General features: G+C 44.0%; 1 protein-coding gene across 1 annotated transcript in view; it reads left to right on the top strand.

The window, feature by feature from the left end:
* Window positions 1-21,671, top strand: part of sdk2a (sidekick cell adhesion molecule 2a) — a gene marked incomplete at both ends in the record, with an annotated part of 76,889 nt that extends 55,218 nt beyond the window's left edge. The window contains 30 exons of the mRNA XM_079176977.1: window positions 1,144-1,284; window positions 1,637-1,818; window positions 4,446-4,561; window positions 4,780-4,975; window positions 5,074-5,172; window positions 5,284-5,475; window positions 6,833-6,954; window positions 7,135-7,244; window positions 7,615-7,765; window positions 8,917-9,154; window positions 9,242-9,357; window positions 9,500-9,689; window positions 9,917-10,015; window positions 10,187-10,381; window positions 10,540-10,741; window positions 10,841-10,944; window positions 11,216-11,286; window positions 11,378-11,513; window positions 11,689-11,745; window positions 12,189-12,290; window positions 12,411-12,526; window positions 12,647-12,833; window positions 14,371-14,508; window positions 15,163-15,324; window positions 15,446-15,571; window positions 15,657-15,821; window positions 15,918-16,058; window positions 17,220-17,364; window positions 19,786-19,915; window positions 21,261-21,671. Coding sequence (XP_079033103.1) covers window positions 1,144-1,284; window positions 1,637-1,818; window positions 4,446-4,561; window positions 4,780-4,975; window positions 5,074-5,172; window positions 5,284-5,475; window positions 6,833-6,954; window positions 7,135-7,244; window positions 7,615-7,765; window positions 8,917-9,154; window positions 9,242-9,357; window positions 9,500-9,689; window positions 9,917-10,015; window positions 10,187-10,381; window positions 10,540-10,741; window positions 10,841-10,944; window positions 11,216-11,286; window positions 11,378-11,513; window positions 11,689-11,745; window positions 12,189-12,290; window positions 12,411-12,526; window positions 12,647-12,833; window positions 14,371-14,508; window positions 15,163-15,324; window positions 15,446-15,571; window positions 15,657-15,821; window positions 15,918-16,058; window positions 17,220-17,364; window positions 19,786-19,915; window positions 21,261-21,671 — 4,540 coding nt within the window. The remainder of the gene's footprint in view (window positions 1-1,143; window positions 1,285-1,636; window positions 1,819-4,445; window positions 4,562-4,779; window positions 4,976-5,073; window positions 5,173-5,283; window positions 5,476-6,832; window positions 6,955-7,134; window positions 7,245-7,614; window positions 7,766-8,916; window positions 9,155-9,241; window positions 9,358-9,499; window positions 9,690-9,916; window positions 10,016-10,186; window positions 10,382-10,539; window positions 10,742-10,840; window positions 10,945-11,215; window positions 11,287-11,377; window positions 11,514-11,688; window positions 11,746-12,188; window positions 12,291-12,410; window positions 12,527-12,646; window positions 12,834-14,370; window positions 14,509-15,162; window positions 15,325-15,445; window positions 15,572-15,656; window positions 15,822-15,917; window positions 16,059-17,219; window positions 17,365-19,785; window positions 19,916-21,260) is intronic.
* Between the last annotated feature and the right edge of the window lie 1,343 nt (window positions 21,672-23,014).

Raw genomic sequence — 23,014 nt, 5'->3', positions numbered from 1 at the left:
TGCTGCTGACATTCTGCGTTACTTAATTGCGTACGCTGGTGAGAACAGCGATGCACCACAGATCTGGAACGACCCGTTGTTCTCCCTCGTCTTTGCAGTTCAATAGAAATGATTATTTCCTGTAACTCCACTTTCTGGTCTTCACTCTGTGGGGGGTGCCAGCTTCGAGATGGGCCTTTTTCGAGATAAAAAACTGTTGAATGAGCTGAAATTGCGCTTTGTGAAGCCTTGTTGGGTGCGCTGACCCAGCTCCATCTCTCTCTCTCCTATTAACGGTCTTTGCCGTTCTGCATAGTAAATTACAGAGAGGCTTGAAAGAGGCAGAGCTTCACACAGACTCAAATCTCAAGTGAATTATCTTGACTAGCAAGACGAAATGGTCATCATCATACAAGCCCCCCCCCACACACACACACACACACACACACACACACATTCATAGCTCATGATGATTCACATTCACACTACTTTCTGCCCTCCGTCCGCATCAGCACAACCCATGTGCTGCTTTCATACCTGCAGCAAGGAACTCCCTGAAAAGCCATCACTACCCATCACACACTTTTTGCACCACACACTCATTCACAGAGCTGAGTCCTTGTGTGGAGGTAACCAGACAAGAGTGCACCACAGGAGGGTGACTGAGCGTCAGTGATAGTGCGGGGCTTTTCTGAGGCATCTCTCGGGCACACCTCTTTGATCCTAAACACTCTGCTTCATCTCCTCCAGAGCAGTGCTCCGGTGCACTGGGAAGAAATCAAGATGTCATCTTAAATTGGCTTAAGGGAAAAGTCTGCCTGGATCTCTCGTTCTTGTTCTTTTATATCTTTCTCTCACACTGGCTCTCTATTGTGCTGCTCCATTTTCACCCGGGCCTCTTTGATCCTTGTCATGCCATAGCAAGATGTCCCTCTGCGGACAGTATTATAGAGGATATGTTTTGGACAAAGACACAGCCACACTTATCCCAACTTTCCTTTATGGTGCTCAAAAAAAAAAAAAGAGAAGCGGGCTTTATTATGATTTGGTGTCTATGATGAAATGGGATAGAAATATGCAGAAACTCGTGATAATTAATGCATGGTTTCACTCTTTGGCTCTTCTTTCACCTCTCTTTTCCTTTTTCTTTCTCTGCTGCTGCAGACTAACTCTCCCTGAAGAGCCTCCCAGCGCCCCCCCTCAGACAGTCATCGCAAGTGGCCGCACCAATCAGTCCATCATGATCCAATGGCAGCCACCCCCGGAGAGCCATCAGAATGGGCCACTCCAGGGCTACATCATCAGGTAAGAAGACCACGACAGCATGCATTGTTCCTTTCCAAGGATAGGTGCCTGTCAGGGGCCAATGCCATTCAAATGTGATAATAACTGTTATGTCAGCTCCTTTTCTTCCTCTCCATTTCGCTTCATTTTCGCTCACCGCTGCGATGGAATAATTGGTGCCAATTAAATACCTTCCCCACCATTCATCTGTTGTCGCCTCACTTTTTGTAACAATTTCAACTCTGTTCTGCATGTCTTCTACCCCATTAACACTATCTCTTCCGAGAACCTGTGTGCTGATATATTTATGGCTTGTCTGTATGTCTGTCTCTCCCTCCTCCCCCTGTCTGTCGATTACTCCCTCTGCTGCCAGGTACTGTCTGTCAGGGCTTCCAGTGGATTGTCAGATGAAAAACATCACCAACTCAGACCAGACCAGTCTACTCCTGGAGGACCTCATCATCTGGACCAACTATGAGATCGAGGTGGCAGCCTATAATGGAGCGGGCCGGGGGACCTACAGCCATAAAGTCACTGAATGGACACTGCAAGGGGGTGAGGGAAACACACAGGCTTTGTGTCATACAGTATGCTGTATATGCCCAAGTCATCCAAGCAGCCAAGTCTGCACCAGAGGCTTTATTTAGTTCTACAAACAACCCTCATCATGTTAGTCCCCTGGCTAGTGTTAAGCCTGCAGCCTAAAACTTGTGACTGATTGTTTTTTCTAATTATCTGTTTTGAACAATCAAATTAAGAGCAGTAACAGCCATGTTTTCTGCACTGCGGGCTTTTAAAAAAGATCCTTTGCGAACCTTGAAAAGGTGATTCACACACGTTGATAAGAAGACTTCAGCAGTTTTCCTTACTCCTGTCTCAATCAGCAGTCAGCACTTAGTACACAGACTGCAGCAGCGAGGCTTTTAAAGGAATGCAAAAGACATGGCCATGTAAGTGCTATTTGCCTCTCAGCACTGTTTTTTTTTTGGTCTGTTTTATGTTGTTAAATTCTCACTAAGTGCTGCAGTATTGTTGAACAAATTGTGTGAAGACATGAGCCGATAGCTTCATCAGAGCATTTCCTAAAATTCAAGCCAAGCTTTGGTTTAGATCACTTACATCTGTTTAGATGTAAAACCATCCCAAAATCAACTATTTTGGGATGGTTTTAAAAAAAGAAAAATGTTCATATCGCTCTCCGAGCACACATTTAATTGATTCTGCACATAGATTACCAGGTGACGATGTGCGTCAGACATGCCGACACACCTTTCGATGTTGCCAAAGGAAGCTTCTTCGGTTGACTTCTTTTCTCATCCTACATGCTGAGCAATATAATTAGAACACACATTGTGAACTTTCCTCGGTGTCACACGGTTACATATTTCTGTTACGCCCAGTGATTCCTGCACCTTATGTTTCTTGCCTCCCCTGTCTAATCAAAATCTTCAGAGGATGAGGATTCAGTCACATTTGCCACTGTAAACTTGAACCAACCATTATTTTTTGCTCCGACTCTTAGACTTTGTTGTCTAGAAATATAGCCAAAGTAGGCTATAGCTAATGCATCAGTGTGTTGAAAGGTTAATCCATGTTTTAATTTCAAGAAAATTGGAATAATGCTCTCTTTACCGGCTTTCCTAAAAAGTCAATGCATAGATTACAAAATTGTAGCTGCTGCCATAGACTTTAACCAACACTAGATAGAGGATATCGCTCTTGGTTTAGATATGCGGCGCTGGCTTCTAGTTTGATTTTTTCAATTCCTTTAACTTGTATATAAAGCTTTGAAAGGCTTAACACAATCACATATCTCTAAATCCCTGTCATGTTAAATCCACTCCATGGACAGAGATCCTCTACACCACACTCACTATATATTCTCAAGAGCACTCATAAGAAAATTGGGAGTATTTCCATTTCCTATATTCTGTTCCACTCCCTAGATGCATTTATTAGAGACGGTGAAACAGCAGATATTTTGATTTCATTAGGTTTTACAAATGTTTGTGATGTTGTATATCCGTCTGTTACACTGGATTCAAATTTAAGTTGATTTATTTGGATAGCTTTTTGTCATGGGCATGTCTAAACAAACCTCACAGAGACGAGAAAAGTTGACATGTAAGCAGTAGCATAAAGTCTTTATCATACTTACCTGAACGCAGCGGGTCTCAACCCCAGACTTATTCTCTCTGTCCAAACTATTTTTGTCTCTTTTACGGCCATTGTTTTGTTTTGCTTTCTCTGGTCTATTCTCTCTCTTTAATCTTTAAATTCATATTAATTCTGCTGTTTAAAAGTATCTTTTGTTTTCTCAAGTGAATTTATACTATGAAAGCTTGGCAGCTATGTGTGTTTGTTTGAGGGTGTAAAAAACAACTTCTATTTATGTCAGTTTCTTTTTGCTGGATGATTAAAACATACTTCAGATGCTTCAGAAATTATGGAATCTACCTGGCAAGCATTATTCTTAAAATCTGGGAAACTTCTGCATAATTTAAGTGATGCCCGATCAATCAACAAATTAATGAGCCGGTCTGATTCACCTGCAAATACACAAATGTACTGCATTTGAAAAGAAACATTTTTTAATTAGCAAAACTTTGAAACCTGTTTTTTTAATGTTATTTACATGTCTCTCTCCCTGCTAAAAATAAATAATAATTTCATCATCCAAGTAACTGTCAGTGAATAACGACAGTGAACAAGGCACACATGTTGTTGAGCTCAGCTCTCATTAGTGGGATGTTTCCGTCCCTCACTCCAATAAAGGCTCAAGAGCACATCACGGTGTGCATTTAAATACGTTCAAAGGGAATTGAGGATAGCGTGGGGATATGAGGACCGATACTGGCCAATCAGCTTCATTAATGTGTGACTCCCCAACTGTGTTTTTGGTGTTACATCAGAATCGCATGCTCATTTCAAACAAAGTGCTGCAGGGTTCACCTGGAAGCCGCCTGAGGCAACCGCTCTCACACCCGGTGTGATTGGCATGTTCTTTCCTCCCCAAATGAGCCCCAAAAAAAGAAGAAAAAAAAAAGCTTCAGCCTGATTCTCACGCTCTAAACGAGGCTCATCTGAAAGTGCCTCTTGTACATTTTTACGCTGGTTTTTTTTTTTCAACTCATCTCTCCCCCCTCTCTGTCTCTCTGCTTTTTCTCCCTCCTCTGGATCAGTGCCCACTGTGCCACCAGGAAATGTACAAGCCGAGGCTGTCAACTCCACCACGGTGCGTTTTACCTGGAGTGCCCCGAGCCCTCAGTTTATCAATGGAATCAACCAGGGATATAAGGTGAGCGGCCCCTTTCTGGCGGCTGGTGCACTCTAGTGGTCGGAGCTAGAGGAGGACTCTGAAGGCAAAATCTCATCGCGTAGTCTGAAAGCCAAATCGTCCCAATGATTCATGAATTTACCAGATGAGAACAGTTTTGATTAGACTTTTCACCTTAATAATCTCAGTACGCCTAAAGGTGCACGTTAACACCCAGTCCCTTATCACATCATTTCCAGCTGTTGGCGTGGGAACTCACTCGTGCAAACGAGGTCACTGTGATGACGGTGCGTCCCAACTTCCAGGACAGTGTTCATGTCGGTTACATCTCTGGCCTGAAAAAGTACGCAGAATACTACTCATCTGTGTTGTGCTTCACTACCCCTGGAGATGGCCCACGCAGCCCGCCTCAGCGGTTACGCACCCATGAGGACAGTAAGTTTTCCCATTCAAGATAGCATATAGTATTTGCAGTCATTACATGTCAGGCTGTTGTTCAGTCCGTTTACTGCCTGTTTTATTGTTTTTTACAGCCCCTGGTGCTGTGGGACACCTGAGCTTCACCGATATCTTGGACACCTCACTAAAAGTCAGCTGGAAGGAGCCACAAGAGAAAAACGGTGTTCTCACAGGTAACCATTAAGGATAATTATGTAACGTTCACATGTCTCTGCTTCTGTCTCTGAGGCACCATTCAGAGGTTACTGTGAACACTAATATTTGTGATTTGCCTCTTCCTCCAGGCTATCGCATCTCCTGGGAGGAGTTCAACAGGACCAATACTCGAGTCACCCATTATTTGCCCAACCTTACTCAGGAGTACAAGGTGACAGGGCTCACTGCCCTCACCACTTACACCATCCAGGTAGCAGCCATGACGGCCAAGGGCCAGGGTCAGCTCTCTGCCTCCACTATTTCTTCTGGTGTACCACCAGGTGAGTGTTCAACTATTTGACTTACAAGCTATGGTTGGTAATCTTCGAAATATTTGTTTTTGTTTTATTTGTTGTTGAAATTTCCATTACCAATAAAATAAACAAATGCTCTGACAAAAGAAAAGAAGAAAAGTGTCAAACTCCGGGGCTGAAAAATGAAGCCAACGCGGAAGTGCCAAAAACTGCAGTTCCTGCTGGCATCAAAAGCGAGTCAATCCCTTTAGACCCCCATGTTAAAATGCCCAACTTTACGGCACAAATAAACGGGTTTAAAGCCAGGCGCTAAAAACTATTTTGGTCTCTGCAGATAATATCCCCGTTCATTACAACTGTACGGGGGGTGAACTCACCCGTGGCCACTTTGGGTGCCATCTCAGGTTGCTAATCACTTGGGCCAGCTTCAGCTCGACAAACGATCCACATCTTTGCCTATTTTGGATTAGCCAGTGTCGTCACTGCCAAGCCGGAGCCAATGGATGTATAAAGAGAATTGGATACAGTGTTTTTAGGCGGTGCCCCATTCATTTCTATGAAAGTTGCTCAGTGACTTGTGAAAAATGAAAGATTTCGCTTCCGCATCCATTGGGTCCAAAGAGCAAGCACACCAGCATTTCCTTTGACTCAGCCTTCTAGACCTCAGTCCAGCATCGTTCTCTGGCTCATGCACATGAACGGAGGAAGGAAAATGATTTTGGATTTGGCTGTTAGTGCATTTTAACTTTTAGGATGTAATGATTTAAATGAGCGCTTTTCAAGTGTTCGTACTGGGAAGTTAATTTACCTAAAAATAAGTTTATCTGCTGATTAACGGCTGTCCGTTTCCCAATGTAAGTCTAAGGGAAAAAGTATTTTTGGGCCCCATGGCATCACTTGACAAACCCAAAATGTGTAATTCCACTGATTGGCCACTGTGCAAAATTTGCTTCAAATCCTGGTGCTCTTCCTGGTGACTTGCCGAAGCTCACTTTGAGCTTCATACCAGCTCTTAAGAAACCTATGGGCGACGTCACGGAGACGACGTTTATATTTTATACAGTCTGTAGTAGCCAACTTGGAAACTTTTTCGCTAGATTTAGCACATTTTGGAGCTAGTGCTGCTAGCTACTTTCAATGGAAAAGAGTTAGCACCACTGGCCTGAGTTTTTCAGTTGGGTAATTTTTTTAAATCTAGGGTACTCTTGCTAGTTTCTCAAAATTACCAACCCTAGCTTTAAGTAGAATTTATAAGTACTTCAAGTCTCCACTGAAAGGGCTACAACCACGTACTATGACTCAACAGATTTCTACACAGCTATCTCTAAAAGCAGAGAGATGTGAAATGTATTTTATTCTGTCTTTCCTCCATTCCCTTCGACAGAGTTGCCCGGTCCTCCAACCAATTTAGCCATCTCCAACATCGGCCCTCGCTCTGTCACCCTGCAGTTTAAACCTGGTTATGATGGCAAGACATCCATTTCCCGTTGGCACGTTGAAGCCCAGGTAAGATGCTTCATGTCTCTTTTAACATAATGACTGCAGTCTGGGTTTTTCATTTTACAAGTTGTTTGATCTTAATGATATCTTGATGTCTTACTATCGGTGCACAGGTTTTACAATACCAGTTGATTTTTTGTATTTGTTCTGCTGCTGATATCACCCCATTCTCTCTGTGCATTTCAGATTGGCATAATAGGAGAAAACGAAGAGTGGTTGGTGGTTCATCAGCTGGCTAATGAACCTGATGCTAGATCACTGGAGGTCCTGGACTTGAACCCCTATACCTTCTACAGGTAAGCACACACTACTAACACATGAACGTAAACAGGTGCTGTATATGAAATAAAGGCAAAGTCTTTCACACCCGTCTAAAAATTATGAAAATGTTACAAAGTGAAAAATCGGCTAAAATAATACATTTGTCACTGGTTATCCTGAATCATGATGAATACATTTACTGTCATCCAGAATAGTGTAATTTTCTTTATTTCTCTACTCATAAGTACTACAATCACCTAGTTTCCTTTTGGGTATCATTACAATTCTATCCAATCGAATGTGAAATAATCTCATGTAATCCTGTCTCATATTACCAGCATATCTTGACTAAACACCCATTTTTAGATGATTTATCCACCATCAGCTGGTTTATTTTTGCCCCAGGTTCAGAATGCGTCAGGTAAACATTGTTGGCACCAGTCCTCCCAGTCAGCCCTCCAGAAAGATTGAAACCCTGCAGGCCCCTCCAGACATCTCCCCCGCCAATGTCACACTGCGCACAGCCAGTGAGACCAGCCTGTGGCTTCGCTGGGTGGTAAGTTATTTTTATTTTTTTCTCGTTGGTGGGAAATCTTGTTAGGACTGAATTGGCAAAAAGACCTTGGGGTACTAATGGGATGCAACATTGATAAGATAAGCTTTGTCAAATCAGATTTAGGCAATTTCACTTTGCCCATCCAAATGACAAAAATCTTTTTTTTCATGTATTAAAAAGTTTTACATTAAATTATGACTTTCTCTATGACAGTTGGCTTCAACTCAACTGACTCACAAGCATCTCTCTTGTCACAAAACTTTAATTTAGAACGTTGGCACAGTTCATTGTGTACTTCTTTGGTTTTTTTGTTCATTAAACGTTGCTTCTTCCTTCTTCTATAAATGTGTTCTTGTACTCTGCACGCACTCCGTCCTTGATTATTGCTGCTTCCTGCGTCAGCACTTGGCCAGTTTATTGTTTGCTACATCTGTCCATTATCATCACTGTGCCAGTTCCTGAGCTCTGCCAGGCAGTGAGAGACAGAGGCGAGATACTGCTGCAGCTCCTGCGGGATTATAAAGAGTGCATGTCATCTGGATTTAACAACATAGTGGTGTCAGCTGTGTGATATGACTCCTCAAATGTTTGACAAAGCTCAATGGTTGCTACGTGTTTCAAGATGATGTGTGAAACTAAAGTAAAACTTTGTCGAGGCTACATATATTTCAATAATACTAGCATCGTATTTAGGAAGGTACATTCACTTATCATGCTCAATCATCATGATATAGTACATACTAAAAACAGGCTGGTCTAGTGGCTGAGTGACCATAAGAGTGTTTGCAAACACCCAGAAAACACACTTAAGCACAACAGTTATTTCATTATTAATGAATCACTCAAACCTGTACCTATGCCTTTCAAGAACTAAATTGCCTGTTATATGTCAGGATTATATTATTATTGATTCAACCGATAAATGTGCAATTAGTTTTTGGACAATGGAGCATTGCCACATTTTATTAAAACCACTTAGTATTAAGTGCTGAGAGGGCTTAGCTTCTCTTCCCATATCAATGCCTCTTAGCTGTTGTAAAGTCACTGTGAAGTACAGCCTCTACTGTTATTGCTTCATTATGCACTCACTTATGATGTCATATTGATTTTGCTTGAACTGGGGGAATATAAACAAAAACAAATCTTCTCAGCCGCTTCCAGAGTGGGAGTACAATGGGAATCCAGATCTCGTCGGCTACCGGGTCCAATACTCTAAAGCCGGGTCTAAAGGGGGCGTTCTCTCCCATGTCATCATGGACCGACTGGAGAGGGAGTTCACTATCGAGGACCTGGAGGAGTGGACGGAATATGTGGTCAGAGTTCAGGCCATCAATGGCATCGGCTCTGGGCCTTGGAGCCAGCCAGTCCACGGCAGGACCAGGGAGTCTGGTGAGGAAGGAAATATGTGCACACACATGCCAAACGCATACATGCAGGTGAAGTGTGCTGAGCTCCATCCGTTATTTCTTACTGTAGTACCCTCCAGTGGTCCCACCAACGTGTCGGCTTTCGCCACCACCTCCAGCAGCATCCTGGTGCGATGGGGGGAAGTCCCCGAGACCGACCGCAATGGACTCATCCTAGGGTACAAGGTCAGCAGTCTCCCCATGATCTCTATTTGAGAATAAGATGTACTAAGATCATCAATTAGTTGCAAGATTAGAACAAAAGCATACCTAATTCCTCATCACCTGAAAAGTCATCGAACTATGTAACATTCCTTGTGTATTTCAGGTTGTGTATAAGGAGAAGGACTCAGACACAGCTCCCAACTTCTGGGCAGTGGAGGGCAACACCACCCACAGTGTCCAGCTGAGTGGTCTGGGCAAGTACGTCCTGTATGAGATCCAGGTCCTCGCCTTCACACGTATAGGAGACGGAAGGAGCAGCTCGCCGTCCATTTTAGAGAGGACCCTGGATGATGGTAAAGATATCCACCTTACCCACCTATGTCGTCTTGTTGTTATCTTGGAAATTGTTTAATTCTCTGAACAAGTTAAAAAAAAAAGAACTGCTGAGATAATTTCACGGGTTTTTTTCAACAAATGATTGAATGTTCTGCCTTATTACACCTTGTGTAGATAAACAAGCTGTAGAAAGTCTGTTTTTTTCTGGCCTGATTTGTCATTTTGTAAATTGTATGTATGATAGTACCAGGCCCTCCAGTCGGCATCCTCTTCCCAGAAGTCAGAACCACCTCAGTCAGGCTCATCTGGCAACCTCCTGCACAGCCCAATGGCATCATCCTTGGTGAGTTTGCAATTTACAGACTTTCATCCGTGACCTTAGATATCATCATGAGAGAAAGTGTTTTGCTTCTGTGCTGGCCCTAAAAAAAGAAACTTCAATATTGTTTGATTTTGTGCTGCAGCCAAATTGTTCTCTTGTGACTTCACATTGATATGAGGTTTTCCTTTTTAGCCTATCAGATCACGTACAGAAGGAACTCTTCCAGCAGCAACGCCGCCACCGTAGACGTGCTCAGCCCCAGCGCGCGACAGTACACGGCGTCGGGGCTGAAACCAGAAATGGTTTATGTTTACCGCCTCACAGCTCAGACACGGAAGGGTTGGGGTGAGGCCGCTGAGGCTTTGGTGGTGACCACAGAAAAGAGAGGTAAAATACCGCAGCCATTTCAATTATTCACCTCTAATAATGAAGTTTGAGAGTGACTGTGTGTGTGTGTGTGTGTGTGTGTGTGTGTGTGTGTGTGTGTGTGTGTGTGTGTGTGTGTGTGTGTGTGTGTGTGTGTGTGTGTGCGCGCGCCCCTTCAGCCCGACCCCAACCCACGAGCCGCCCCGTAGTGCCTCAAGAGGAAGTTCAGGCTCGCAGAGTGCTGTTGTCATGGGAACCAGGCAGCGACGGCCTGTCCCCTGTTCGTTACTACACGGTCCAGTACAGAGAGCTGCCGGACAGCAACTGGACCGTCCACTCCGCATCCGTCAGGCACGAGACACAATCCTACATAGTGGACAGGTAAATGTCCACTTTCAAGCAGTTTTCGGTCCGAAAATAGGAATTGAGTCGGGGCAGACTATAATGTACGTGACGTACGTCGTTTTTGTCTCTTTGAAGGTTAAAGCCTTTCACTTCATACCAGTTCCGTGTAAAAGCCACTAATGACATTGGAGACAGTGAATACAGCCAGGAGAGCGAGGCCATCACTACGCTGCAGGACGGTAAGATCGTGCGACCAAACATGGCGCCAGGCAGCACTCTCAGTCATTATCCGTTGGTTTTCTGTTCAGTTGTACAAGAACTGCTTTTGTAATTGACTGAACATGCCTTAACATCAATGTTTGGATTTTGGATTTCCACAGCGGATGCTTTGCGTCAACACTGCGCGTGTTTACTCTCAAGCTGTTCTCCAGCAGACTGTTTGAATTATATATATATCACTCTGTTCAGCTGTGTTGGTTTGCTAACGCCAACATTTTTTTTTTCCTCTAGCCCCAGACAAAGCCCCAACAATTCTGTCTGTTACACCTCACACCACCACATCTGTACTGGTCCGTTGGCAGGTACGCTGTTGAATTCAATGGCACTTTGTGAATGTCAGGATGAATTTGTTCGTTAAGTATTGGGCATTAAGCAAACCTATTCTCTTTGTAGCCTCCCTCTGAGGATCACATCAATGGAGTCCTTTTGGGGTTCAGGGTCAGGTACCGGGAGTTACACTACGACCGGCTACGCAGCTTCACTGTCCGCACAGTTAACAGTCCCTCTGCCAACTGGGCTGATCTCACTGGTGAGTTTGCTTTTTTTCACTGCTTACCCATCCACTACGTCTGGTTACATGCAGAAAGTGGTGCTACCCGGAGTCTTTTACATCCATGTAAGTCAGCTAATAATGCAAACTCTTTCCCAACCCTGTGATCTACCCTTGTTTTCCCAACCCTGCCCATCCTCTATCCAAACTCCAGCTCCTTACAGCATCAGGAACTTGAGTGAATCCTCGCTCACCCAATATGAACTGGATAGTAAGTCTTATATCCCCCTCATGACTCTCTTCCGTCACTCTCCATCTGTTCGCATGTCATCTGTTACATGCAAGTATGCCATTTGTATAATAATTTACAGCATCTGCGCTTTACACCTTCCTCCCACTCAGCCATATCTGCTTTGGGGCCGCTGCTGATTCTTAAGATGTGTATATGACTTAATTCTCTCTGAGCTGTCTTGTCATTGTGTGGTTTCTTTCTTATTAATCGCTGACAAATCCTACCCGTGTCCCCTCAACAACACCATCTTTTCATCACTTCTCCTTTACAATTCCATCCCTTCGTCTTCTTGTTCAATTTGTGATGTTGGCTTGCCAACAGGCATCCCTATGACTGTGTGTCTCTCTGGAGTATCTTCTTTTTTGCTCTTTTATCTGAACTGTTCGATTATAATGCTGCTGCTATGGGTTCTCTCCTTGCAGATTTGAGTAAACACAAACGCTACGAGATCCGTCTCAGTGTGTATAACGCTGTGGGGGAGGGTCCCAGCAGTGCGCCACAGGAAGTGTTTGTTGGAGAGGCGGGTGAGTTTCTTCTCTCACTGTGTAGCATGTGTGCTACTTACCTTTCAACTTCACTTCTTGGATGTTAAGTCAGTCCTATGGAACGTATTTAAAAAGTGATTACACTCTGCTCCATTCTAGTCCCGACATCCCCTCCCCAAAATGTGGTGGTCCAGTCCTCAACAGCCACACAGCTGGATGTCACTTGGGACCCTCCTCCTCTGGAGGCTCAGAATGGGGACATACAGGGTTACAAGGTATCAAAAATTTGTCTCTTTTTTCTGTTTTACACATGGAAAATGGTGGAACGTACATCATGTCCTTCTTATTTCTATATTTTCATTGCAAAATTCGGAACTCTTTTATTCTGTGTGCAGATCTATTTCTGGGAGTTTCAGCTCCAGAATGAGACGGAGCGCCTGCGTACGCTGTTCCTGCCGGAGCTCGGGGTGAAGCTTAAAAACCTGACAGGCTACACCACCTACATGATTAGTGTGGCAGCCTTTAATGCTGCCGGGGATGGGCCCCGCTCCCTGCCCACCAGAGGGCGCACTCAGCAAGCAGGTGAGTGGCGCTAAATCCAGATGTGTTTGAGGAGATTAAAGTGATCGTTCAAAAGAGCAGGGCATTTATCTTGCTGCATAGATATTCTGCCAACACCATGTAGCATTTCACAGTTCTGTCTTTTGTAATAGTCCTCTGCCTTTGCTCCATTTGTCTCACGTTGTCATCTGCACAATCATACTCATTCTCAATATTCTATGGTGCTCAAAGTGCTTGTGTGGAGTAGTATCTCAAAGTTGTCCTTCTCTTCAGTCACAAAAGGTGCCTACAAAAGAGTATTTTGGTCTTGAGTCACTGTCACTGCAAACTGGAACTGCAGTATGGCGGCTTTAAGACAAATAATGTAAGACTCACTCCTCCTAGTCACCAAGAAATAGAACATTTTCACTTTCACTAAAGAGTTTAGTTTGGTCCCGTGAGATAAAGTAGAAAGTGATCTGAGTGTTCTTGGCCCCTTAATCCAGGACAAGCCACGAGGGTGGCGGAGGAGCAATGAATACAGAGTGCGGGGGACACATGTAGATTAGTTTTTTTGGCTGCAACTACACAAAGATGTCTGTGTTTACTCGCTAGCGAGAGTCCCTCCTCTGCGGTTTCAGCACAAAAGTGGTTTACAGTATGAATTTCTTGTGTCTTTTCCGCCCCCTTCAAGGCTGTGACATTGGCGAGGGGTACAAAGTGCTGAGAACTTAAAAGACACAGGCAGGAATTTTGGCTCTCTGCACCACAGGGTACTGGGAAGTGAGCCAGCACAAGCTTTTGTGAATTTTATGCAGAATTGTGGCGAAATCCTGACACTTAGCCAGGTTAGCTGGGTTGGGTCAGCAGGCAAAATTCTCACAGCTCTCGTTCAAGGTCACAGAATGATTTTGCACTCTACTGTTGACTTCCAGTTAGCTTGACTCACTTGAATTTCTTTTTTTCGTTTGAGTATTGATCTGAGCCGTACACCATTGTACCTGTTTTTACAAGCACAGAACATTGTATTATTCATGCATGGTAAAGAACAATGAACAATGAAACCTCTCTCATTTTTACTCTCCTAGTATTTCTGTTTGCGGTCATCTAGCATAGAGGACTTTTTTTTCTCTCTTTTCTGAATATATCAGATTGCCTGCTGCAGACTAGTAGTGCTGCCTTTGGAGTTCCCTGTCATATTGGCCTAGATCTACTTTTGTTGCTAGTGTAACTTACAAAAGAATCTTGAGAGTTTGGAGCAAAAAGTAACTGCTGCTGAAAATGTGCTAAATTGCAATCTATGAAAACTCACATGTTCTACTGAAGAGGAACGTCAAGAATGAATTATTTAAAGATTGCTTAACTTCACATTGCTTTGCTGTAAAGCATTCTAACTAAATAATGTCCACATTTTGCATTAACAGAATTTAACACTGAGAATTTACAAATGTTTGCATTAATATGCACTCCAAAGTGGCATATCCAGGCAGCTGCTGTATTTAATGTGTTAGCCTGCGCACTGTAAAGAGATCCAACTTTCATCACTTCCTTTCTATCTTTTTTATTCTCCCACCAACAGCACCCAGTGCTCCCAGCTTCATCCACTTCAGTGAATTGACCACCACTTCGGTCAACGTGTCCTGGGGAGAGCCCAAGCAGGCCAACGGCATCATTGAGGGCTACCGCCTGGTTTATGAGCCCTGCACTCCAGTCGATGGTGAGAAACTGTGCCTGGAGAGCCTAATAACTCCGCTGTGCCTTGACATTCCTCAGCTGGCTTTCTCAGACTGTGATTTACAACCTCTTGCCTAGTTACCATATTCTTTTTTAACTCATGCTGCTTAAGCTCACGCTCTAATCTGTTCCAGGTGAGTGTAGGCCCCGCAGTAACATATATGGCATAGCTGATAAAATATGTTGGAATGCTCTGGTGAGACTTTGCACAGCTTCCTCTCTCGCCGTGAGAAACATGGGTAATAGCTGGCTAAATGTGGGTGCCTGGACCAGATTGTCAAGTAATTGGGAGCAGAGGTGGAATGCTGAGATGAGGCGGCTGTGGTCCCTCGGCTATCCGCTAATGGACCCAGAGCAAAGCCGAACAGAGCAGTTAAGACAGGGAATATCAATTGGTGTATTACAAAAAGATCCCGGTGTCTCTATCTGGATATCTAGAGGGCTGCTGGATAATAGACCTTTTCTGTTATATATGCAAAGATATGCATGTCTCTGATCTCTGTCGGTGTCGTCTTGTAACTCGTCTGTGTGACTGTGTGTCTGTTCATTTGCAAAAAGCTTTGCTATTTGTCGCTTGTAGAAAGCAGCATCTAGAGTCTTAGTGTTTCCTGTACTGACTCCTCTCCTCGCACTCCAGGTGTCAGTAAGATTGTGACAGTAGATGTGAAGGGCAGCGCTCCCCTGTGGATGAAGATCAAAGACCTGTCTGATGGCGTCACCTATAACTATCGCATTCGGGCCAAAACCCTCACATATGGCCCCGAGGTAGAGGCCAACATTACTACTGGGCCTGGAGAAGGTGGGAGTCTCTAAACCTGCGATGCATTACTGCTTTTGTTCTGATATTCATGCCAATAATAACATCTTTTAGAAGCAAAGAGTCCATTTTTATAACTATCTGCCATTTTTGTCCTCCCAAGGAGCCCCGGGCCCTCCTGGAGAACCCTTTATTTCTCGGTATGGCACGGCCCTCACATTGCATTGGACCAGCGGTGATCAAGGCCGTGCACCCATCACGCGATACGTCATCGAGGCCAGACCCTCCGGTTAGCCACATACATCAACAGTTTTTTGGCTTCCTGTACCTCAACTAGTATTTCCTATTCATATATTTTCTCATCTTGCCTGTAGACGAAGGATTGTGGGATATCCTTATCAAAGATATTCCGAAAGAAGTGACATCCTACACACTGAACCTGGAGATGCTGCGAGAAGGGGTCACCTATGACTTTCGAGTAATTGCAGTCAACGACTATGGCTATGGATCTCCCAGCGCCCCCTCCCCCTCTATATCAGGTACTTTAATCTGAAAAATAATGCCATAATGTGTTGACAAAGCAATATTTTAGTTTTTGTTTTTGTTTAATAATGTCTATTATTTGTCGTCTTCAGCCCAGAAAGTGTCTCCGTTCTATGAGGAGTGGTGGTTCCTGGTGGTGATCGCCCTGGTGGGCCTCATCTTCATCCTCCTCCTCGTTTTTATCCTCATCATCCGAGGCCAGAGTAAAAAATACACCAAGAAAACAGATTCAGGTAGGAAACGCGTCTGTCTGCTAAACTCGCTGCTAATGTCTCAGTTTCTCTTCCTAATTCTGCAACTTAAGCTATTGACTGGAATTTGTCTTCCTTTTGGACAGCTCTGCTGAGAATTGCATTTTAACGATTGCACATCCAAAGTCTATTTTAGAAAATGGGATTGTGAAGGCTCACACAATTAGACAAATTACCCTGCTCTTCTTTACATTGTTTGGCTGACAGGGGAAAGATGAAAGTAAAGGCTACCGGTGAAACAGCTGACATAGGCAGGTGGATAAACATTGTTGTTCATGTTTAACTGCAGCGAGGATCAATACTGGGATAAATGGCTTGGCAGTGGTTTAATGCTTTGGTCATTAGTCAGACAGAGAGTAATTATATAACTACAGCAGAAGCGGCTCTCCCACCACTGTATCAAGAAGCCAATTTTCATGATTGTGAATTATCCTAGGTGACATTTTGGCTCCTAGAAACTCTTAATCAGAGTTGAAACCCAAAAACATAAGTTAATCAATGTTAGTGGACTTAATACTTCACTTTATTGTTGGCAAGTTATCACAGCGAGGGCGTCTGGGGCTAATCTTTTAGAAGTGGTCTAGTCACCCAGCAGTACCGGAGATGGGCAGAGTGGCGAGACTGGAAGGAGAGCCATTTGGGGGGGGAAAGTGAAGGGTCAGCTCGAGCCTTCCCGAAAGCCTGTTGTAATTGACTTTTTAGCGTAGTCTGCATTTAGCAAGGTGCCAGGGTTACCAGGGTCAGTAAACAGGGCTTGGTGAGACCAGTTCAGACAAGGACTGTGTTTGTCCGGGCCCACAGAGAGTAGCCCCTTTCGTCCCCTCCCCAATTTTCTCAGCCATGAAGCTGATCTGTATGTTTGTTTTCGACTGGACAGTTGGCCTGACTGATGTCATAAACATGTTTTACGTGTGTTGTACATGTAAATTGAGGGTGTGATCAATTAAAGTTCTGTGTATGACTGTTTCTGTTTTCCTGTTAAAAAAAGGAACTACATGCAAGTCCAAGCCTTGTACTTGAATGTTATTGTGCTGTGTTCGACTAATCCTTACCACTGAAATTGGGTCTAGATTTGACTGAAGATCACAAATCACTCATTTCCTTCCACAACCCACACAGTGTCGTCCTCATACCCCTGTCCAGGCAACCACTCCAACTGCACAGCTCTGCCTCTGACCCACGGGGAGATGGTGCGCCTTGATGAGGGACGCTTCCCAGCCCTGGAGCTCAACAACAGACGCCTCTCCGTGAAGAACTCCTTTTGCCGCAAGAACGGCATCTACACACGGTCAGTCACGAACAATCGACAACGGTGCTCAGCTGACTGTTGCACAGATTCCACCGATTTTTCTCTTTCTGATATTATGTCACAGACGGGAATTAATAATGTAGTTGTGTGTGTGTTTCCCCCGCTTCCCTCACAATAGTCTGTCAGTCTTGAGAGAGCAAACCCGAGCCTCGAGGAGCCCAGCTGTGGATTTGAGCCTCCTTCCGCTCCCCTCGTTGATATTCAGTGTTTGTGTGAAGCAACAATTTATATAAGGGGGCAGCACAATACCAGCTAATTAGCATTCATGAGCTTCTGCATTGCTCTTTGTCTGTCCATCACCGCTTCAGACAAAGGGGGCTTATGGGTCAGAGCCGTCCATTTTCTTTTGGTCTCCAGCCCAGAGTTTCTCTCGAATGCAGTGCTGTGAGAGCCGTCTCAGCACAAAGTACACCGCCGTTGGTATGAGAACATGTCCTTCCGACCAGTCAGCAGGACTTTGACAGGCCAGCTCTTTGGTAATGTTTCGGTAAACATTAGATAAGGGGAGTTTACACAAACTCTGCAGCACAAGCAAATGGAATGTCCTTTGTAAGGACATGGGTCACAAATAATTGGCGATAGGGTGGATGGTCATTTGGTTGTGTTGGGGGATGGGAGTCCAGAGTCTGCTTCTTGTCCCAGCCACAAAAAGCTAAGTTGTGTTTTTTTGCACATTATGGTGGAATGTGCTAGAAGGGGTGCATTTAGGGCAGCGGAATCCGTGCTGTTTTCTCCTTGACCAAGGGGGCCGAGAAGGGGATCAAAGGGTCTTGAGTTGCTCCGTCTCTTTTGAAGAGATCCAATCTAGTACTGTACTCTCTGCTAATGATCTGTGGACTGAGGAAGAAGAGTGGGAGGGCTCCCTACGGGATATTTGAAAGGGTGAGGGAAAGAGGGATGAAATAGACGGATAAGGCAATGGGAAAAAATACAGTGCTCCTAAATAATTCAAAGCTCACTGCCAGCATTTTGGAGTGTGATCGGTAGCAGGATCCATTGCCCCTCCCCTATGCTCACGTGGCCCCATCCTTTTAATGTCTGACTCAACCATGTCTGAATTCTAAGTAGACGGTTGTTGTTTTTTTCACAGTCCGCCCCCTCACGTCATCCCCTTTAACCCAGAGGAGATGTCTCTTTGTTGTGTCAACCCTTTCATGGCCGTTGTCATGTTCTGTCTTCTAAGCTTCCTGTTCTTGGCATTCCCAGTGATTTAGCTCCCGCACATATCTCAGAAGATATTAATTTTTATTTGAGAGGCCGTCAAGGTTCTCTGCTTTTTGCTTTAATATTACACTTGACATCACAGTGTTTTATGCCTGTCTCTTCTGCCCCCACATACAACGTTTTTCATTTCAGATCGTTTAAACATTTACTTTCATGTCATGCCTAGTTTATGCCTAGTCTTTTTCTAAAACCAACCGAGCAAACTCTTCTCTTAATGCTGCGTAAGCCCACTGAGCCCACTGATGTAGCTCAGTGATGTGAGGGGTAGTGGTCCAGTTTGTGCCCTCTGACCATCCAATTCAATCCCAGCAGACCTTGAACACAGCATCATTACTGCAGAAGAAGAAAATAATTGTCTTCACAGATGTTTCTCTCTGCTTCACTTTATGGACTTAATGACTGGAGATAAAAGAAGCAAGCAGTCTTTTACTTGACCTATGCTCGTAAAAGAACTCAGGGCCACGCTTAGTTACACAGCTTTTCTGCAGGGGGTCTAAATCTCTGACTGACTCCCAATATGTACAGCCACTCAGTTCTAATCACCACAAAGAATCCTTTCATGAAGATGCTCATATGTTTTCAGACGGGATCCCGTTTGTGAGCTGAACTCAGGCAGAACTCAGCTCGCTGGCTCCTAACTGACACAGAAGGAAATGGCAAAAGAATAAGACCAACATGAGTCCAGGAAACGCATAAAAAAACGTTCTATGCTTGTCTGAACTAAGCTATCGTTTTCATTTTCATGATCAATGACTCTACGCTGAATCTGTGCATATTGATCCCACTGAAGCCCCTGTGGGATGTGAAGCGTATTCATTTTTACGCCTCTGTGTCGGCTCAGAACCTTGAGGCAGTAAGTCTAGTTCGAGCTATTTTGCAGTCCTCCATTAGTCATTAGAATGGTGTCAGTCACAGGAATGCCGAGGTGTTTTATGTTTACTCAAACGTTTTCTCAAAGAAGAGAGAGCTTTAGAAAACAGTTTGAGTTACCCAAAAGGCTAAATAACGATTATCAAATGAAACAAATTCATAGAACCATTAGCTCTCTCTCTCTCTCTCTCTCTCTCTCTCTCTCTCTCTCTCTCTCTCTCTCTCTCTCTCTCTCTCTCTCTCTCAGCTTTGCTTTCTATCTCTCACAGACACTCTTTCTCTGTCTCATTTTCTCCATCTGTCCAGGTCTCCACCAAGACCCAGTCCTGGAAGCCTGCACTACTCAGATGAGGATGTCAGCACTAAGTACAATGACCTGATCCCGGCAGAGAGCAGCAGTCTGACCGAGAAACCCTCTGAGATATCTGACTCTCAGGTAAGCACTGACCCTGGCTTGCAGCTATATGTCCACTCCAGGTCTGGAATAGGAAATTAACTTAAATTAGAAAGTAAAATTCAGCTGTTTGAATTTCTCAAAGTCCTCCAGGGCAGAGTCGTAACCTTTCCAAACTCAAAAAATACTTTTCCTGCATCACTTTTACTTTTGTCACATTCACTGTCTGTCTTCTTGATAACCTCCTCTCTTTTTTTGTCATAATTACTGCTTTTCTAGACGCAAAAACTAGATGTCTGTCTAATTATGAAGCGGAATATCTGAAAATGACAGTCATTAACAGACATTTGCCTCAAGTGGATAACTTCGAAATTAAATATCCTCTGTTAGTCATGGCTGACATCTCTGGGTCTGACTTTTAATACTGATTTCTCCCATGGGAAGGAAGTACGGGGCCAATTCTCAGGTCTCGCGTGTCTCGAAATGTCTTCACAACTAATTAATTTTCCTCAAACAGGAAATGTTGTATTAATCTTGGCTGCTGGGGCTCCGCTCAGTGTGTATGTGTGTGTTGGAATAGGGAGGTCCAGTGAGGGGACAGGGAGGTTAGAAGTGATGAAGGATGATAAGGCAGAGGAGCTGATTGTAGCAGTTTGTGAACAGTTTGTGTCTTCCCACACTTCTCCCTGGCCAATTTAACTTATACATGCAGTCAAAACATTGTTCAACCCGGTTTGAACAAACACTGCTCTCGTGGGAGACACAAACTGGTGTTATTCTTTTCCTTCTGCATGGCCTCCCAGTGTTTACCTGCCACTTGGGCAAATAAATGGTGCTTTCAACATCTGTTAAAGCTGTCGTGTGTCAATAGAGCAGTAGATGGGCAGGCACTTGTCAGGCACACAAATGTGCCAAGCCTCTAATGTTTTCTGTGAGAGAAATTAGCTCTTTTTTTCTTTCTAAACTGTTTGTGTTTCTCAGCCCAGTTCAGTGTGCTGGAAGGGCGACATGATTCACCCACACAAACATTGTCACTTACCAGACTGAAGGTTTATTATTACAGCAAAAAAAGCAAATGAGTCCTTTAAACATTGTCTTTGTCCAATTCTAGGTCACTTGTGTGTACACTTATCACTTCTGTGCTCCGCAGAGGTATGAGCTCCTGTGTGTGAAAGATGCTCAATAGAAGTGACTATCTGCCCCGTAGAGTTGCACACGGATTCATAGATTTCCAGTTGTCTCTCAATAGATAATATCCTGATGTGTAATGACCCAGTTTTGTGCTGTATTAGAATTAGCCTTGATTTGATAGCATGGCAATTTCGCTGTCTCTGCAGTAAACATCACATCGTACGTCTTCTAACTCGTTTCCCCGATTGACTCGCAGGGCAGCGACAGCGAATACGAGATGGACCAGAGCCGGCAGAAGACCCACTCTTTCGTCAACCACTACATCAGCGACCCCACCTATTACAACTCGTGGCGGCGGCAGCAGAAGGGCGTCTCTCGTCCGCCAGCGTACGGCTACTCCCAGCCTGAGCCCCTCGTGGAGCAGGAGTCCCGGCAGCACCCACCACCTGTGCCCCCACTGCCCCCTCTCCTCCCCCAGAGCGCCCCGTCCCCGCAGCCCCAGTGCCAGGGCCAGGGCACTCTTTTCAGGTCTAAGGGAAGCCGGACTCCCACCCCCTCCCTGCTGTCCTCTGAACCCCCCAGCCAGCACAGCACCCTCTACCGCCCCCCCAGCAGCCTGGGCTGTGCCGCTCAGGCACCTACCGCGGGCTTCTCCTCTTTTGTTTGACACAGCTCTCCTTCCAATGACAACAAGACCCTGAGGACGAGTCTTTGATTCTGTTGTTGTTGGGTTTATTTGTATTTTGCTCTTTTTCTGTTTCTTTTCAGTCTATTTGACAGAGTTGTTACTCAATATTAAGCATTGCAGGCATCTTGAATAGCGTTTTCTCCTCTGTGAAGAGTGTGTGTGTATGATTGTGTGTAGCCCGTATGAATGGTTAGTCGATGTACTTTATGAAAAGACAATCATTTGAAAGTTTTTATGCGTTGCTTAAGTAAATTTATTTGAAGGTACGACCATATGAACAAGGAAGTACAGAACCCGAGGTTCTGAAAAAAAGAAAACCTTGTTTTAAAAACACTGTATTATTGTTTAATATGAGAGCTTTATGAAAAAACAACCACCGTAGAACCATATAGAGTATGGACCACTTGGCTTGCTGAGACTGGACAATGGAAAAAACAACTCTGATGGAATAATGTGATTTTTGGGCAAAGGACGAACTGATGGTGAGAAATGGACTCTGACTTTGGCGCTTGTGGTCTCTGTGGCCCTCGGCGGCATTTGACCTTCTCACTCTGCCTAAACATTGTTGGAACTGCATTATGTGTTTACTATATGTACTTGTCTCATATTGTTTACCAGATATTTATATCAGTCAGCTTCAAGCTAAACATTTTCAGAACATCACTAGTGACAATGTAATGGATTACATTAAAGCATTGTGGCACCTTTATAGTAGTGTGGGGAATGTGTTGATTGTGTGCTGGTACTCATGTCAGTAGATGTACAAGCTAAGACAATTTTTTTTGTAATGTGCATCCATTTTTTCGTTTTTGTTATGACACAATATGACTGAGGACCAAAAGCACAAATCTTGTTGGTTCAAATTATTCTATCCCATCACAACCACATAACAATATGCTATTAATAGCTGTCAAAGAAGAACAAGAGGAACTATCTTTAAGCGGGTTGCTTCGACATAAAGAACACTGAACAAACTGAAAACTCTTAATTTTCAACGCTTTTTTTTTTGAAGAATGTGTTCTATTGACAGGACGACAAAAAATAAGACAACATGAATCTCACAGAGAGTAAACATTCAAAATAAGAAAGATGATATTATGTATTTGTTCATGAGGCCGGAGAAGAGGTCCGCCTGATGGTGTATCTATGTTTATTTAATAAACTTTATTTAATGATTGACAGCAACAGGACACAAGTATTGTACATGAAATACATCAACAAGAATCGTCATGTGAGATTATGTGTGTTCAACATGTTACAGTGTAACATAGCATTGATATGATGACTGAAAATGTGTTTTCATGCTCACTGTACAAACGTAT

The sequence above is a fragment of the Pholis gunnellus genome (genome assembly GCF_910591455.1).
Source record: "Pholis gunnellus genome assembly, chromosome: 17".
Lineage (NCBI taxonomy): Eukaryota > Metazoa > Chordata > Actinopteri > Perciformes > Pholidae > Pholis > Pholis gunnellus.
This window is presented reverse-complemented; position numbering and strand designations above follow the sequence as displayed.